The 18761-nt window shown below is 39.6% G+C and overlaps 1 protein-coding gene across 2 annotated transcripts in view; it reads right to left on the bottom strand.

Annotated features, from left to right (window-relative positions):
* Positions 1-2164: 2164 nt before the first annotated feature.
* Positions 2165-18761, bottom strand: part of LOC108717687 (occludin-like) — a 34481-nt gene continuing 17884 nt past the window's right edge. For both annotated transcript variants that reach the window (XM_018264949.2, XM_018264940.2), the window contains exons 5-9: positions 18020-18147; positions 14554-14757; positions 6605-6776; positions 5672-5713; positions 2165-3575 (exon numbers count right to left, since the gene is read on the bottom strand). In XM_018264949.2, coding sequence (XP_018120438.1) covers positions 3477-3575; positions 5672-5713; positions 6605-6776; positions 14554-14757; positions 18020-18147 — 645 coding nt within the window. In that variant the 3' untranslated portion in view covers positions 2165-3476. The remainder of the gene's footprint in view (positions 3576-5671; positions 5714-6604; positions 6777-14553; positions 14758-18019; positions 18148-18761) is intronic.

The following is an 18761-nucleotide window of genomic DNA, read 5'->3' as shown; positions in this document are numbered from 1 at the left end:
GATGAAGCTAAAATTGCTCTAACAAGAAGGTTCTTGGAAAGGGGATATAGGCCTGAATTAATTGAGAAAGCTGTAGAAGAGGTGGAATTACTCCCATGGGAGAGTTTTATGTCCAAGAAAGTTAAAACAGGAAAGAATCAAAGGCTAAATTGTGTATCTTCATTTAACCACCATAGTTTACAAGCTGATAAACAATTTGGGCACCTTTTTATGCAATTACCCCTGTTCTGTTATAAAAAAAAGGCCAGTCGGTTAAGGATATACTCAGATACAAGGTTACAGAAGCCTAGGTTCCGAGGTAAACTTAAAACTGGAACTTTCCCATGTCTTGGTTGTAACTGTTGCTCGTCGATCATAAAAGGCAACACAATTAATCAGCCCACAATAGGCTACAAGATCAAATTAAGAACATATGCCACCTGTAATACCACCCATGTAGTGTATTTACTTAAATTTACTTAACGTGTGGCTTAGGGTACGTGGGACAAACAAAAAGGGAGATAAAAATCCACATCCAAGAACATAGGGGCAACATTAGGAATTATAAAGAGAATACACAGACAGATACACCTGTGTCTAGAACATAAACATAACCCCATGCAACTAAATTGGTGCGTTCTAGATGAAGCTTTACAAGACAAGAGAGATGGAAATAGGCTGATTTCGCCAGGTTTAAGTTGGTGAAGTATTGAAGTTGAAGTTTTTTTTAAAGAGACACTACTTCGATTATCGAATGGTCGAATCAAAGTCGTAGTATCCTATTCAATGGTCGAAGTATCCAAAAAATGACTGATATTTTTTTTACTTCGAAGATTCCCTCTAATTCACTTCGACCCTTGATAAATCTGCCCCTTAATGTTGGATTTTTTACATATTCTATATGTCACAACACAGAGACACATGGGTGGGTTTATATGCTGATATATACCACTGTATTGCTGATATTACTATTTTTTCCTGAAGATCTTTAATTCATTTATTTCCACTTATCATTGTATTTTTTATTATGACCCTGTTGGATGCACTTTAGGCTAGGGCCACACGGGAGGATTCAGGGAGGATGGTCGCCTGGCGACTAATCGCTGCGTCTTTGAGGCGACTTATCTCCCTGAATGGCTTGCTGGTATCTCGCACCTGCTAGCTGCTGTTGTCTTGCGGGTGCAAGATAACAGCAAGCCATTCAGGAAGATTAGACAAGGCGATTAGTCGCCAGGCGACTAATCTCCCTGAAATCTTCCCGTGTGGCCTAGCCCTTAACCATGAGACATGAAGCTCTTGAACTTTGACCTGGAAACTAAGGGGTGGAGTTCAAACAATGTGTTTAAAAGGTCACTGTTTCCATTTTGTTACACTTCATAAAGGGCGTGTGGCCCGAAACATGTAGAGTTTTGTAGTCACAAATAAATCACATTGAAGCAGTTATTCTGCTGTTGGACTGCTCTCATCATTAGATTGAAGACTTGCAGTGAAGTCTTTGAGGAAAGAAGCACCAGTACATTTCAAGGCTTGGCAGTGCGCTGAAGTAATCCACTATAGATCCAGGATTTCAAACCTGTCACAAGGGGGCCACTATCTTGGAAAGTGTTTGAGACACTCAGCTCTGAGCAGTTGTTGTGAAGCTAAGCTTAGGGGATGTTGCAAATCATCAAGCAGAACATTGGGTTTGCCTGTAATATAAGCTGATGCTACATGACAGATAATTAAATTCTGATGCTAGTAGCACTGGTGTCTGTGCTGCCATGTAGTAATGACCTGTATTAATTACTAATCAGCCTTATATTGTGACATTTCTATTCTATGTGTACTGTATATTGTGAGTGGGTCCCTAAGCTCAGTAAGTGACAGCAGCACAGAGCATGTGCAGTGAATCAGCAGAAAAGAAGATGGGGATCTACTGGGGCATCTTCAGAGACAGAGATCTTTACTGCTAAAGGGCTGTGGTTGCCTTGGGCTGGTACGGAAGCCCAAAACATAATGTACAACATTTCTATCCTACTTCTTTAGAAAAGCTTTAGTTCTCCTTTAATGTCACCATTTGCCAAGTTTTTTTAAAGCGATGCAGTGGTTTGTGTGTATTCCATGCTGCTAGCTAACCAAGTAGATTGTTGTGATCCAAGAGACAAATCAAGGGGCCCTTGAAACATAAACCACAAGATTAAGAATGTTCGAGAAAGTTTGAAAATTTTATTGTGTAATCGCTATGTACACAGATCAATTCATTTATAAAAGTTGCATTGTCCCTGTCCAAAAAGGAGTTATACAAATTGCCATCTCTTAAGTGGACGATGCATTCATTAAACTCTGTAGATACATTGCAGGCATCGCACACACTTTATTATACAAAATCCTATCCTAAATAATCATATAGAAACTATTTTAATAAAAAGTATTTTGTACACTGCCTTCTTGCCGTTTACGTGTTACAGTGTAGTTAATTATATATATCTGAATTAATGTTAGCTTCTATCATCAAACTGGAATTTTTTGTTGAATATTAAAAGAGAAGGCACTGCATGGCTACCACCTTACTGATTACGAAGTAACAAAAGAACACAACTCTGCTCTAAGCACATTCACAGAAAGTGGTTTATGCTAAAGGCTGATAAATTGGCTGGTTATAATCACAGATCTCATATAATACATTTGTTTTGCAGTCACATGAATCTGCTCAGATCAGGCATTCTAAGCATCCTTTTGTTCTGCAAAGAGCAAAACTAAGCTAAGCTTGACCAAGACTTCGGGCAGTCCATTTAAACACATTTTGAAATATGTTGTTGATTAGCTGTGAGGTCTCATACACTGGAAAACACCACATTTAAAATACATCTGAAAGTCTTCCTATCCTGAGGCCGCTGCCTTGTAAATGGGAAGCAAGGATATGATCATGCATGAGTTTCACCATGAAAGGTCAGCCTGCTTTCCTCCAACTACAACCCTTCTAGGAACTTTTGGTTTACAAGGGGTTATGGGAATTTGAGGTGAAGGGTTTAAAGTGGACAAGTTATTTGCAATCTAATTATAACTACATTAGATGGGCGAGATGTCCAAAATTCTAGCCAGACTCGTATACAAGTGGGCTGAAGGACTAGAACAGAAACACAAGACATTCTGCTTGAAAGAAACAAAACAAATAATTCCTTGTTTGTTGGGCTGCTACTGTAGCCTATAATAAAAATTGTTGCGGAACATTAGCTGGACGCTGCCACGCAACCTTCTTATCGGTCACAGAATAACGGAAAAGGAAAAACCTTCATATTACATAAATATATTTTGCATGCTAAACAAAGAATAACTAAGCTGAACATCATTCGTGAGATTTAACCATTTAATGTTTAAATCTATTTATGAGTTCAGATTTGCTGGACGATCAATAAAAAAAACCCCCGACAGCAGAAAGGTCCATGGATCCATAGGAATGCAGCGGGTAAACCTTCAGCTGATCACAGACTGAGCAGGTGATGAAAAGTCACGGTCCCTTATTTGCCATTGTCATAGTCGCTGACCATTTGTTTGATGTGGTTCAGTTTTGTCTTCAGAGCTTTGCATCGTTTCTTCTTGTTTCTGTAATCTGCAGACTGTACAAAACAAAGAATAAACCATAATTAGATATGACAAACACCTGGCACCACTCTGCAGTTTACTATTTTTAATTATGGCAATTCCCACTAATTAAGCAACTTTCTGATCAGAAATGAACTGCGCCTTTTTTCCTTGCATGTGTGTCCAACTCATTGTTCTATAAGAGGTAGAACATTCCTGACCCCACTGCACTAGCAAAGGAGACCACACACACTGAGAATTAACAAGACACTGCAAGGAAAACCTGTTGCAAGGGGAAGTCAGAATGTACTATGCAACTCTCTTATATAATAAAATCAAAGAACAGCTAAACCCCTGTATACTTGCTCCCTTTATACTACAAATGCTATTCTCCTTACTAGGCCTGATTATATGTACAACATTCAACAATCCATTTGTAATTTTACGATGGCTTAATTCTTTTGTATGTGTGCTGTAACTGGTGGCAAAGCATATGGAATAATGGGCACACCCTGCTGTCTGCGCCAAGCACAAGTACTACTACATTTTTCCCCAGAGAGACTACCAACATCAGATAGGCCAGATTGGGATATTGTCTGTATGACCCTGTCCTTAAAGAAAAACTAAACCCTAAAAATGAATATGGCTAAAAATGCCGTATTTAATATACTGAACTTATTGCACCAGCCTAAAGTTTGTTTCTCAATAGCAGCAATGATCCAGGACTTCAAACTTGTCTCAGGGGGTCACCATCTTGGAAGTGTCTGTGACACTCACATGCTCAGTGGGCTGTTGAGAAGCGAAGCTTAGGGTCGTCACTAATTATCAAGCAGAAAATGAGGTTGGCCTGTAATATAAGCTGATGCTACAAGGCCGATTATTAAATTCTGATGCTAGTTGCACTGTTTGCTGTGCTGCCATATAGTAATTATCTGTATTAATTACTAATAAGCCTTATATGCTGACAAAAAAAAATTAGATGGGGAACTACTGGGCATCTTTGGAGACACAGAGCTTCCCTGCTGTAGTTGCCTTGGACTGGTACAGAAGCCCAAAACATAATGTACAACATTCTTAGCCTACGTCTTTAGTTAGGCTTTAGTTCTCCTTTAAAAAATAGGAGAAAAATCATTGGGTGGCATTTTAGGCATTAGTCAGTTAATCACTAACCTTGTACACTGGGCTGGCACATACCTTTGCTGAAAAATGCCCCAGCCTGGAGTATTTTGTAAGCATGTGCTGGGAAAATTAAGAAATGTGCGGACATGCAAAGCACCTCTAACCATAGCATAGAAGAACAGGGGAGAGGAAGGTCCAAATTAGCCAATAAATACACCGGATGTGGGGGTGGCACCCAGCATTCTATTTCTTTATTGACTATGCAAAATAAACTCTGAATCCAATCAATCACTGCTTCTGAAGTAACTAGCTTAATTTGTTTCAGAAGAGGAGATATTTCATATCATAGGGAAGTCCAACCTGCAGGACTTTGGCTGTTTAATTATAACTCCAATCATTTCCTGGCAACGTTATATGATTATATTACACCAACAAATGACATAAGGTTGTTGAAAACAATTATTGATGATTTGTTATGGCATGTTCGTGTGAAAAATAGAAGCTTGCATTAAACAGGCAGCTCTTTAGGTAGTGTTTAATGGCCTGAAGGGCATGGGAAATATATTATTAGCTCACTAGTAACTACAGAGCTGCCATTTACTTTCCTAATCTTTGTTCTGTATTGGGTTGAGTAGTGAAATTGGCCTTAACCTTGTTGCTGTTGGTTGGCAGTTAGAAGGCAGCACTTTAAATCTGTAATTCCCTGTCCGTCCCTCACCTTCCAGCCTTAAAGCCTTCTATCCTTGCTCCCAGCACACACACAGCTCCTCAATCAGCCCATTCCCTGCAGGCTGGTAACATTTCCCTGGAAAGATGGCAACTAGATGCGTACACAAGGCAGTAAAACAAAGCTATAGCTGTTGGAAGATTTGAGTTTTTGGTCAACAACCTATATTTGAGGACTATTTCATGTCAGAAATACAATACAAAAATGCTATGGACAGTTTAGAGGTGCACAGCTTTCGTATAAATAAGCATTTAAAGCCTCTTCCACAAAGAGAGAACAACTTACCGCTTTGATTTCCTTAAGCCGATTGTATTCATCTGCAAGGGTCTGCAAACAGACAAAGCACGACATTTTATAACATGCTCATAACAATGTTCAGTCTTAATGTGGCCATACCCAGGAAAATGTCGGATTCCGGGACCGAATCAACGAAAAGATGCGGCTGCGATCCGACGGGATTTTTTTTAATCTGCCTGATCGGCATCTGCCCGACTTTTGGTCATATTATATATTTCGGGGAAGCCCGTCGGATGGCCACACACACGGGCCAACAAGCTGCCGACTTGGTATGGGGGCCTTTAGGCACACAATGTATGAGACAGAATGTTACATTTACTTTAACCTTTTCCTGCCTAGTAATGACTGCTGCCTCCATAAATGTATGCCAGGCATGGCAAAGTGTTCTAGTGACTAAAGACCAATACTGGTATGGGACCGGTAATCCCCAGAATGCTAGTTTTCCAGATAAAGGATCTTTCTGTAAGATCCTTTAGCTGGAAAGTCTACTAAAAAAAAACATTAAACCAAACAGGATTGTTTTGCCCTAATAAGGATTAATTATATCTTAGTTGGGATCCAGTGCAAGGTATTGTTTTCTCATAACAGAGAAAAAGGAAATAATTTTTAAAAATTGTAATAAATTGATTAAAATTGAATCTATAGGAGATAGCCTTTCTGAATTCGAAGCTTTGAAAGCACAACATATTCTTGGGGAACTGGGTAAAAATAGAACAACCAAGTACAATGCACAGGAAGATACTATTCAAGCACTCTAACACACTACTCTTAGAGGACAGACAATAAAACTGTTGGGACAAGTTGAAACAGTGTCTGAGAAGTGTAAATAAATTCCTGATGTTCCCAGCAGCAAACAAGCTATTGGATGTAGCTGCAGAGTCTGTGGGAGTCATCTGGGAATGTGCAGGAGAAACGACTGACCTTATACTCTTCACTATCTTCCGGATGATCATCCAGTTGTCTATCCAGCTGGGACAGGGATTTAGAAACCTCATCAAGTTCTGCTTGCAGCAGTTTGTATTCCTGCAGATCACTGGCAAACTCTTGCTTGTACTCTTGTCGCTGCTCATCTGAAGCAATGGGTGGGTACTCACTAAATAAATGCAGGAAAGTTTGGTCATTCCACTTAATGCACTGATAATTCAGAAAAGCATTCAGATTAAGATCTACAATAAACAGACTGGTATGAAAAAAAAGTTTTTACATGTTGTTTTAACCTTTTCCAGTAAAGGGGAAGGTGATGCCTAATAAGCTTTAAGCCCTGTCAGAGATAATAAAATGCTATGTCCCTAGGTGAGACATAGTGACAGACAGGGCTTATTTATAAACACTGGGCAAATCTGCACCTGGGCAGTAAGTAACCCATAGCAACCAGTCAGTGGTGAGATTTTTTCAGCCAGCTTCAAGGATGACAATGAAAGCAAATATTGATTGGTTGCCATAGGCAACTGCCCAGGTGCAAATTTGCCAAATGTTTTGCACCTGGGCAGTTGCCCACCCAAGTAGTCCACCTAAAGGACAACAATTACTGACCTCTTAAAGAGATAATGACACCAGAAATTGAACCTTTAACATATTCCATAAAATTGACTTTGCATGCTTCTTATAATTTTGCTATAAAGTATTTACCCAATGCTTTTACATTACCCATCTGACTCCCTATGAGGGGGCTGCCATATTTGTGCAGCAGGAGTCCGTTTTTTTAACTGACAGACTGAGATGGGACAGTCAGGTTGGCAAAACAGTCAGATTTAGAAACTTCAAACTAACAATAACAGATAAAAAAAACATCTCCGCAAAAAACGATCAACATGACCTATAGGTAACTTTTATTGTACATTCATATTTGAAAAAGTAGTTTTTTAGTGTCAGTATCACTTTAACCCTTTAAGTGCCAGCAGAATTTCACATTTTGGTTACGCGAAATGCCAGCCGTTTTTAAGCATTTTGTGCTCTCTCACTTTAGGGGCATTTTCTGAGGGGAAACCTATAGTTTACCTAGGAAAACTATACATTGTTTTTTTCGGTAGAAACTGAGCTTTCTAAATCTGCCTGAGTTTTCATGTATTTCCACCTGTGCAAAAAAATTTATAGTGCTAAATAACAAAAAAAAATGAAAAATTACCATTTTTCATTGTATATCAATTTATACCAGAAAAATATTTCATTTTACAGATGAAAATCCAACTGATTTGGAAAGCCTTATGTCTCTCGAACGTGCCAATACCAGATATGTATAGTTTTAGGGAGATTTAGGATTTCTGTACAGCAAAAACTCCCGGCAGTATATTACTGAATTTTGAAAGCACTAAGGCAGAAAACGGCATGCTTTAGATTCCAAGGCAAAAAATCCTGAAACCATAGGTTTACCCCAGAAAACCATACATTTTTGAAAAGTACACATTCTGCCGATTACAAAATGGGTAACTATGTCTCTCTACTCCCAACTACCAAACAGAAAAGCTTGTCTGAACATAGCGGTTTTTCAAAATAAAATTCAAAATTTTGAAAAATCATTTCAAAGGTTTTATTTTGCTGCTCCGCATATCCCAAACTATATTACGTACCAAGAAAAAGCACCTGAAATATGATTGCCAGGGTCCACTGAACAGTTTGATATCCATTATGCATAGGTTTACCAAAGTATCTGGCATTTAGAGACACAAATATGAAGTTAGCGCATCCAAATTGTTCAGGACTTTACTTCAGCTACTGAGAAATCAACACATTGACTGCATTTTTTGTGGGGTAAAAACACAGAAATATATGTTTACCCCCCAAACCCATATATTTTTGGAAAGAACACATTCTACAGAATCTAAAATGGGTACCCATGCCTTTCTGCTCCAAACTACTGAGTCGCAAGGCTTTCCCAAAATTGTCGGTTTTGGTGAAATATCTGAAAATTGCCTCAAAACTTCAACTTCCCAGCACCATATCACCCATGTATCATTACGTACTAAGAAAAAGCACCCTAAATATGATTGCCAGGGTTCCTCTGAACATTTTGGTGGCCATTGTTCATAAGTTTACCAAAGTATCTGGCATTTAGAGGCCCCAAAATGAAGTTAGCGCATACAAACAGTCCCGTGAGTAACTTCATCTAATGAGAAATCAACACATTGACTGCATTTTTGTGGGGTAAAAACACAGAAATATATGTTTACCCCCCAAAACCCATATATTTTTGGAAAGTACACATTCTACAGAATCTAAAATGGGTACCCATGCCTTTCTGCTCCAAACTACTGAGTCGCAAGGCCTTCCCACAATTGTCGGTTTTGGTGAAATATCTGAAAATTGCCTCAAAGCTTCAACTTCTCAGCACCATATCACCCATGTATCATTACGTACTAAGAAAAAGCACCCTAAATATGATTGCCAGGGTTCCTCTGAACATTTTGGTGGCCATTGTTCATAAGTTTACCAAAGTATCTGGCATTTAGAGGCCCCAAAATGAAGTTAGCGCATACAAACAGTCCCGTGGGTAACTTCAGCTAATGAAAAATCAACACATTGACTGCATTTTTGTGGGGTAAAAACACAGAAATATATGTTTACCCCCCAAAACCCATATATTTTTGGAAAGTTCACATTCTACAGAATCTAAAATGGGTACCCATGCCTTTCTGTTCCAAACTACTGAGTCGCAAGGCTTTCCCACAATTGTCGGTTTTGGTGAAATATCTGAAAATTGCCTCAAAGCTTCAACTTCTCAGCACCATATCACCCATGTATCGTTACGCACCAAGAAAAAACACCCTAAATATGATTGCCAGGGTTCCTCCAAACAGTTTGGTGGCCATTGTTCATAGGTTTACCAAAGTATCTGGCAGTTAGAGGCCTCAAAATGAAGTTAGCGCATACAAATAGTCCTGTGGGTAACTTCATCTAATGAAAAATCAACACATTGACTGCATTTTTGTGGGGTAAAAACACAGAAATATATGTTTACCCCCCAAACCCATATATTTTTGGAAAGTACACATTCTACCGAATCTAAAATGGGTACCCATGCCTTTCTGCTCCAAACTACTGAGTCGCAAGGCTTTCCCACAATTGTCGGTTTTGGTGAAATATCTGAAAATTGCCTCAAAGCTTCAACTTCTCAGCACCATATCACCCATGTATCGTTACGCACCAAAAAAAAAACACCCTAAATATGATTGCCAGGGGTCCTCCAAACAGTTTGGTGCCCACTGTGCATAGGTTTACCAAAGTATATGGCAGTTAGAGGCCCCAAAATGAAGTTAGCGCATACAAATAGTCCTGTGGGTAACTTCAGCTAATGAAAATCAACACATTGACTGCATTTTTGTGGGGTAAAAACACAGAAATATATGTTTACCCCCAAACCCATATATTTTTGGAAAGTACACATTCTACCGAATCTAAAATGGGTACCCATGCCTTTCTGCTCCAAACTACTGAGTCGCAAGGCTTTCCCACAATTGTCGGTTTTGGTGAAATATCTGAAAATTGCCTCAAAGCTTCAACTTCTCAGCACCATATCACCCACGTATCGTTACGCACCAAAAAAAAACACCCTAAATATGATTGCCAGGGGTCTTCCAAACAGTTTGGTGCCCACTGTGCATAGGTTTACCAAAGTATATGGCAGTTAGAGGCCCCAAAATGAAGTTAGCGCATACAAATAGTCCTGTGGGTAACTTCAGCTAATGAAAAATCAACACATTGACTGCATTTTTGTGGGGTAAAAACACAGAAATATATGTTTACCCCCAAACCCATATATTTTTGGAAAGTACACATTATACAGAATCTAAAATGGGTACCCATGCCTTTCTGCCCCAAACTACTGAGTCGCAAGGCTTTGCCAAATTTGGCGGTTTTGGTAAAATATTTTGAAAATTGCCTCAAGCTTCAACTTTCCAGCATCGTATTGTCCATGTATCATTACCAGCATAAAGCATCCCTAAATATAAAAATAGGGGTCTACTAAACAGTTTGATGCCCAATGTGCATAGATATACCAAACTATGTGGGCACAGAGACCCCCAAATGACAATATGTATAGACATTTTCACGGCTGACGCGCTGGCTGCTGCAATATAACCACCCGGTGTGTGTATTATGCGACATTAGACCACCTAACAGTACAGAGACCCCAGAAAACCATATATTTTCAGAAAGTACACATTCTGACAAAATCCAATATGGGTAAATATGTGTTCCTACTGCAAACTGTCAAACTTGCCAAAGCAATGCTGAACGTAACGGTTTTTATCAAATTTCTGAAAATCGTCACAAAGCTTGAATTTTACCCCATTATATGCCCCACATTTCGTAACTTATCAGCATAAAACATCCTGAATATGAACGCCAGGGGTCTACTGAACACTTTGATGCCCAATATGCATAGATATACCAAACTATGTGGCGCACAGAGACCCCCAAATGACAATAGTGTATATACATTTTCACGGCTGACGCACGCTGGCTGCTGCAATATAAGCCACCCGGTGTGTGTAATATGCGACATTAGACCCCCCTAACAGTACAGAGACCCCAGAAAACCATATATTTTCAGAAAGTACACATTCTGACGAATCCAAAATGGGTAAATATGTGTTCCTACTCCCAAACTGTCAAACTGCAAAGCAATGCTGAACGTAACAGTTTTATCAAATTTCTGAAAATCGTCACAAAGCTTGAAATTTATCCCATTATATGCCCCACATTTCGTAACTTATCAGCATAAAACATCCTAAATATGAGCGCCAGGGGTCTACTGAACACTTTGATGCCCAAAATGCATAGATATACCAAACTATGTGGCGCACAGAGACCCACAAATGACAATATGTATAGACATTTTCACGGCTGACACGCTGGCTGCAGCAATATAACCACCCGGTGTGTGTGTATTATGCGACATTAGACCACCTAACAGTACAGAGACCCCAGAAAACCATATATTTTCAGAAAGTACACATTCTGACGAATCCAATATGGGTAAATAAGTGTTTCTACTGCAAACTGCCAAACTGCAAAGCAATGCTGAACATAACGGTTTTTATCAAATTTCTGAAAATCGTCACAAAGCTTGAATTTTACCCATTATATGCCCCACATTTCGTAACTTATCAGCATAAAACATCCTGAATATGAACGCCAGGGGTCTACTGAACACTTTGATGCCCAATATGCATAGATATACCAAACTATGTGGCGCACAGAGACCCCCAAATGACAATAGTGTATATACATTTTCACGGCTGACGCGCGCTGGCTGCTGCAATATAAGCACCCGGTGTGTCTAATATGCGACATTAGACCCCCTAACAGTACAGAGACCCCAGAAAACCATATATTTTCGGAAAGTACACATTCTGACGAATCCAATATGGGTAAATATGTGTTCCTACTGCATACTGTCAAACTGCAAAGCAATGCTGAACGTAACGGTTTTTATCAAATTTCTGAAAATCGTCACAAAGCTTGAATTTTACCCCATTATATGCCCCACATTTCGTAACTTATCAGCATAAAACATCCTGAATATGAACGCCAGGGGTCTACTAAACACTTTGATGCCCAATATGCATAGATATACCAAACTATGTGGCGCACAGAGACCCCCAAATGACAATAGTGTATACATTTTCACGGCTGATGCGCGCTGGCTGCTGCAATACAAGCACCTGGTGTGTGTAATATGCGACATTAGACCCCCCTAACAGTACAGAGACCCCAGAAAACCATATATTTTCAGAAAGTACACATTTTGACGAATCCAATATGGGTAAATATGTGTTCCTACTGCAAACTGTCAAACTGCAAAGCAATGCTGAACGTAACGGTTTTTATCAAATTTCTGAACATCGTCACAAAGCTTGAATTTTACCCCATTATATGCCCCACATTTCGTAACTTATCAGCATAAAACATCCTAAATATGAGCGCATGGGGTCTACTGAACACTTTGATGCCCAATATGCATAGATATACCAAACTATGTGGCGCACAGAGACCCCCAAATGACAATATGTATAGACATTTCACGGCTGACGCGCTGGCTGCTGCAATATAACCACCCAGTGTGTGTATTATGCGACATTAGACCACCTAACAGCACAGAGACCCCAGAAAACCATATATTTTCAGAAAGTACACATTTTGACGAATCCAATATGGGTAAATAAGTGTTTCTACTGCAAACTGCCAAACTGCAAAGCAATGCTGAACATAACGGTTTTTATCAAATTTCTGAAAATCGTCACAAAGCTTGAATTCTACCCCATTATATGCCCACATTTCGTAGCTTATCAGCATAAAACATCCTAAATATGAGCGCCAGGGTCTACTGAACACTTTGATGCCCAATATGCATAGATATACCAAACTATGTTGCGCACAGAGACCCCCAAATGACAATATGTATAGACATTTTCACAGCTGACGCGCTGGCTGCTGCAATATAAGCACCTGGTGTGTGTATTATGCGACATTAGACCCCCCTAACAGTACAGAGACCCCAGAAAACCATATATTTTCAGAAAGTACACATTCTGACGAATCCAAAATGGGTAAATAAGTGTTTCTACAGCAAACTGCCAAACTGCAAAGCAATGCTGAACATAACGGTTTTTATCAAATTTCTGAAAATCGTCACAAAGCTTGAATTTTACCCCATTATGTGCCCCACATTTCGTAACGTATCAGCATAAAACATCCTAAATATGAATGACAGGGGTCTACTGAACACTTTGATGCCCAATATGCATAGATATACCAAACTATGTGGCGCACAGAGACCCCCAAATGGATATATAGTAGATAAAATTTACATAGGCAAAACAAAATAACACAGAACAGTGTGAAATGCAAATAAATCACCAAAAACTAATAAAACCACAAAAATCAATGCTTTTTTTTTTCACACTAGTGTAATCGGCCACCAGAATTACCGTTTGAATATTTTAGCTGGGCCAAATCGATTATACGGGCAGAAACAAGTGAACAACACAAAATGCAGAGCTGAAAATGCAATAAAATGGCTAAAAATTCAATAAAATGGCTAAAAATGCACCAAAATACCCAAAATTGCAATATAACCACCAAAATAACATACAAAAGCTATTGCACAGTACGGTTAGCGAATACGCTATTCGGAACGGCAATAAAACATTTTTTTTTAGCCCAAAAAGAGACGATGCGATAAGAAAAAAAAAAAAAAAAAGCCACAAAGCCATATATGTACATATGCGTGTGCACAACGGGTAAATTGCATGTTATTTGCGCATGTGCGCGTGTGCAAGTGTACATGGGTGCTGTGAGTGTGTGTGACCCCCCCAATCCCCAAAAATCTATGTGTGAGTGTGTGTAAGTGTGAATGTAAGTGTATATTACTGTAATAAGTGTGTGTTGGTGTGTTTGTGTGTTTTTGTGTGTGTAAATGTTACACTTACCTGGGGTAGATGCTGCAGATCGATCAGAAAGGGTCCCACGCAGCAGATCTCCAGCTCCAACGATCATCAGCCATGTGGGGGCGGAGCTGGGCGGAAGTGCGGCGCAGGCAGCAGCAGGACGCATAGGAAACGCGTCCCTGCTGCTGCTTTGGGGCCCCTGGGCGATCGCGCCCCAGGGGCCACACGATCCCCTGCTCTGCTCGTTGTCTAGGGGCAGGGGATCGTGAAGGAGCGGAGCGAGCGGCTCTAACAGCCGCTCCTCCGCTCGCAAACCCGGAAGTGCTGCAGAACGTAGAATCTACGATCTGTGGCACTTTGGTCCTTTGATCCACAGAACGTAGATTCTACGTTCTGTGGCACTTAAAGGGTTAAGCAGTTGTAAATCACCAATTGAAATACGGTCTGCCAAAACAACGGATTAAATAATAAAATAAGAACCTGTCCCAGCTATCATCTTCCAACTCATCAGCAGACTCTCCTCCAGTATTATAGCCTCCTTCATCGATATCAATGTCAGACCTCCTGGGCTTTCCTGGCCGCTTCTTAGGAGGCGCCTTCTTGCTTGTGGCATCGGAACTACTGCTGTAAGCACGTGGGGACATTCCATAGTCTTCTTTCAAAGGCAACTCCTCCTCTGGTATCCTAAGTGATACAAATTTAATAGATTTAACAAAAAACATTTGCCAGTAAAAATAATGTCAAAATGCTGCCCATGCCTCGTGCCATTACATCTGCCTGTGGCCTGTACATATCTGCTTGTACATAGGGCAGTTTAAGTAACAAGTGCAATAGAAACCGTAAACAAATTTGAGTGTTACTGATCCTGCATATTCTGAACTAAGCCGCAACCCTATTCATAGACAGTACACACTGAAAGCCAAACCAGACACACCATATTCATTTTTCATTGCTTGAAGAAGCAACTGAAATGCTGTGATCTTCATGTACAGTCTTCCACAAACAATAAAGGAAGCGCTGTGTTTTCATTGCCTGGAAAACATACACATTTTACAGATGCATGGCTGCTTGGGACATTTTCCACTGCTATCAGTAAAAAATTACCCCTGGTGATCAAATGCCTACTGTGCATTTAACAGGAATATAACGTGGGTTATAATCTACATAGTATGGTGTTTCTTTATATCATGGCTGCCCAGCTATGCAAATAAACAAGTGTTGGTGCAAGGCACACTGGTAGACCAAGTATAGATCAGACCAAAAATGGTAGATAAAAAGATACTTTTAGTTATACAAACATCTTTTTTTGTTTTTCATATTTATCTATATTATATCTGTGATTTTTGTAATGATACATATTCATATTTGAAGGATATTGTTATTTTCTTGTATAAAAAAAAACTCAATAGTACATCCATTAGAACTACTATTTGTACTAGCTTTGCTTTTTAGATAATAAGCCACTAGGGGCAGCAATACACCCTTTTTTTGTAAATTGATTGTAATTCCGCCCATGTCATTTTCTATTGGCTTTCACTCCTTTAAATACTGTGTTTGTAATATGTACCAGTTAGCCTATGATTAAGTGTCCTGTGTGGACACGAAACGAGTCAGGCTTTTATTTTTTATACACGATGCAATAAAACTTTTTGTACTACTTTATTAATACTTCGTGACTCCTGGATTCTATTTGATTTGATCATATTTTTGGGGTACCGGATTAGTGCCAGCTCTATTTTTTCATGTCTTGCATGTATTTTCCCCCCTTGCTGAGGGTTTGGAGCATGAGCACCCGGACCCCATATGGAAAGCGGTAAGCTTCCTTATATATTTTCCTATGTCTTTTGCTTTTTATTTAGTTTGTTCTATACAAACATCTATCACCTAACATGCATTTCGGGTCACTAGGACACAGTCAAGCCTATGACTACGTGTCCTAGTGACATGAAACGCATTAGGTGGGAGAGGTTTGTATAAATAAAAGTATCTATTTTTATCTACCAATTTTTGGTCTGATCTATACGTGGTCTACCAGTGTAGTCTCTGCTCCCTTGAGCTGAGGGCCTGGGGAAGGAGCACCTGGGCCACGTGTCTACTTTGGTGAGTTATTCCACACGATTGGTTATGATTTGTGCTCAAATGTTTCGCGTTTAACCAGCTATGCAAACAGCCATATGTAACACCCTCCAGAGGAATGGTTTTCCCCATTTTGGCCAAAGGCCAGACTTCTTTGTATTCTTCTCTTTATAGAATTACACCCCAGTTCTATCATTTAGATTACATGGAAAAAAAAAATAACAGCACTGTTTTATATAAATACTAAGAACGAAGTATAGCCAAGTAATTACGGAGAAGAATAAAGTGCAGACAGGAAAGATACAACATACACCCACTGTGGCAAAAATGCACACTATCCTGAATATAAATTTGTATCTGAAGCTTTTCATTTTGTTTCCTAAAGGTAAAGAATATATTATTATAAGACACAGAAGACATTGTAATGGAGGGGGGGGGGGAAGTATAGTGCCCTAGGCCTTAGGATAGGATAATGGCACACTAAGCTTCTTCCGCTGGTATAGAAAAGGCAGATACCTCCATGCTCATGTGTGCATTTTATGGCCAGTGACAGGCGGATGCCATTACACTTCATGTTAAGCAAATTTTAAGACAGTGGTAAACCACTTTTGTCCACAGATAATGCCATTTTTTTTTTTTACTGTACTGCAATCGCAATTTTCAAGTTAAAAATAGGGATGCACCAAATCCAGGATTCAGCTGAATCCTCGAACCTGGCTGAACCAAATACTAATTTGCATATGCAAATTTGAGAAGGGAAGGGAAATAACGCAACTTTTTGTCACAAAATGGTAAAAACTGGTTTTCCCCCCCACTTTTTCCCTTTTGGCCCCTAATTTGTATATGCAAATTCTGATTTGTTATTTGGCTGAATCTTTCATGATGGATATGGCTGAATCCCAAATATTGGATTCGGTGCAACCCTAGTTAGAATTCTGGAATGTATTTATAGCTACTACTTGAAGAAGACCGTTCCAAAACCATCTGCTGATTGGTCACTATTGGCAAATGTACTTTTTTTGGGGGGGGGTGAAAAAAACAACCAGAATGGAACGAAGAAAGTAACATTTTGGCCCAAAGCCAGTATGTTAACAAGTTGCTGAGTGTAACTGGTTTGACCACCTCACAGATTGTTTGGAATACAAGTCACATCGAGTTATGCTTGGAAGAGACTAAAATTTGCACATGAAATACAGAGAGTTATAGCCACCTATCCCAGTTTATAATCTGCCTGCAATGCAGGAATCACAGTGGTTAGTTTTCCAACATGGAAACAAGAGAAGCTAACTTAATCTAGGAAAATAAACCCTTTGTCATGGCACAATAAAATGTATCCAACACTCCACATTCAGTAACTGATTCCACTTGACAACAATATACACATTGCCTAAAGCAGGGGTGTCCAACCTGCGGCCCAGGATGGATATGAATGCGGCCCAGGATGGATATGAATGCGGCCCAGCTTGAAGCACTCGGTTCCCGAGGAAACATCATGTTACAAAGGATATGGGAGGAAGGGGGGGGGGGGAACTCTTCCCATTGCCCAGTTAGTAATAATAATATAAGAAGTCTATTTGATATCCAGGTGTCCCATATTCCAGTGTATAGTCCCATCTGGTATTTTAGTTCTTTTCTGTAGATTTTCTTTATTGTTGCAAATCAAATGTGTTTGTGTATTTCATGTGTGGCCCCAGACAGTTTGTCTTTTTCCAATGTGGCCCAGGGAAGCCAAAAGCTTGGACACCCCTGGCCTAAAGTGTAAAGTGAATATATGCCAAAGCATTACTGTGTTGACTGTCACACCATTTTTTGTATTTAAAGTGTCCCATTCTCTGATTAACACTCATTACACCTTTGAAATTGTACTTACGGATGAGAGATGTTCTGAGATGGGTAAGCCTGAACCCCATATCCACTTCTATAGTCCGCTACTGAGCCATTGGTTTTCTCATTGTAATCAGACAAGGCAGGTGCTGAAGTTGCAGTTACATTTTTAACCTGTGGGAGAATAGACTTATTTTACAGACCACTAAGAAATTGTTACAAGCACAACATTCACATTTTAAGTGCACAGCTTAAGAACAATAATGGTCTCTGAAGTAGATAAGGGTCGGCAGTGAAGTAAAAGGAGGGAGAAGCAGAAGACTTTGGTGGAGCAGGAGAGAGAAGAGAGGTATACGAGTAAACAGACGCAGGAGAGCAGACTGATTTGGGAAGGACCGAGGGGTCATACAAAAAATCGTGTTTACCAAGAAGCAGCACTATAAACAATTCTATGAGAAGAAGAGCAATAGCTTTATTTCTATACACTGCAGCCTGGAGTTCAGGAACAGGCAGCTGGTATGCTGCAGGGTAACCCAACGTTTTATTATACCAATATAACCATCAACAGTGGCTCATGTCGTTAATATATTTATGTACACAGAGCAGAATTAAAGTTGCCTGCAGGACATTGAAGGGGTGGTTCACCTTCAAACAACTAGTTGTTTTCAGATAGATCTCAAGAAATAATGACTTTTTCCAATGACTTTCTATTTTCTATGTGTGACGGTTTTTCGAATATTTAAGTGTAAAGTGGGGGGGGTCACTGTTCTAAATTGATACATTTAGTT

The sequence above is a fragment of the Xenopus laevis genome, chromosome 1L, assembly GCF_017654675.1.
Source record: "Xenopus laevis strain J_2021 chromosome 1L, Xenopus_laevis_v10.1, whole genome shotgun sequence".
NCBI lineage: Eukaryota > Metazoa > Chordata > Amphibia > Anura > Pipidae > Xenopus > Xenopus laevis.
Note: the sequence above shows the minus strand (reverse complement) of the source record. Positions and strands in the feature narration are given on the sequence as shown.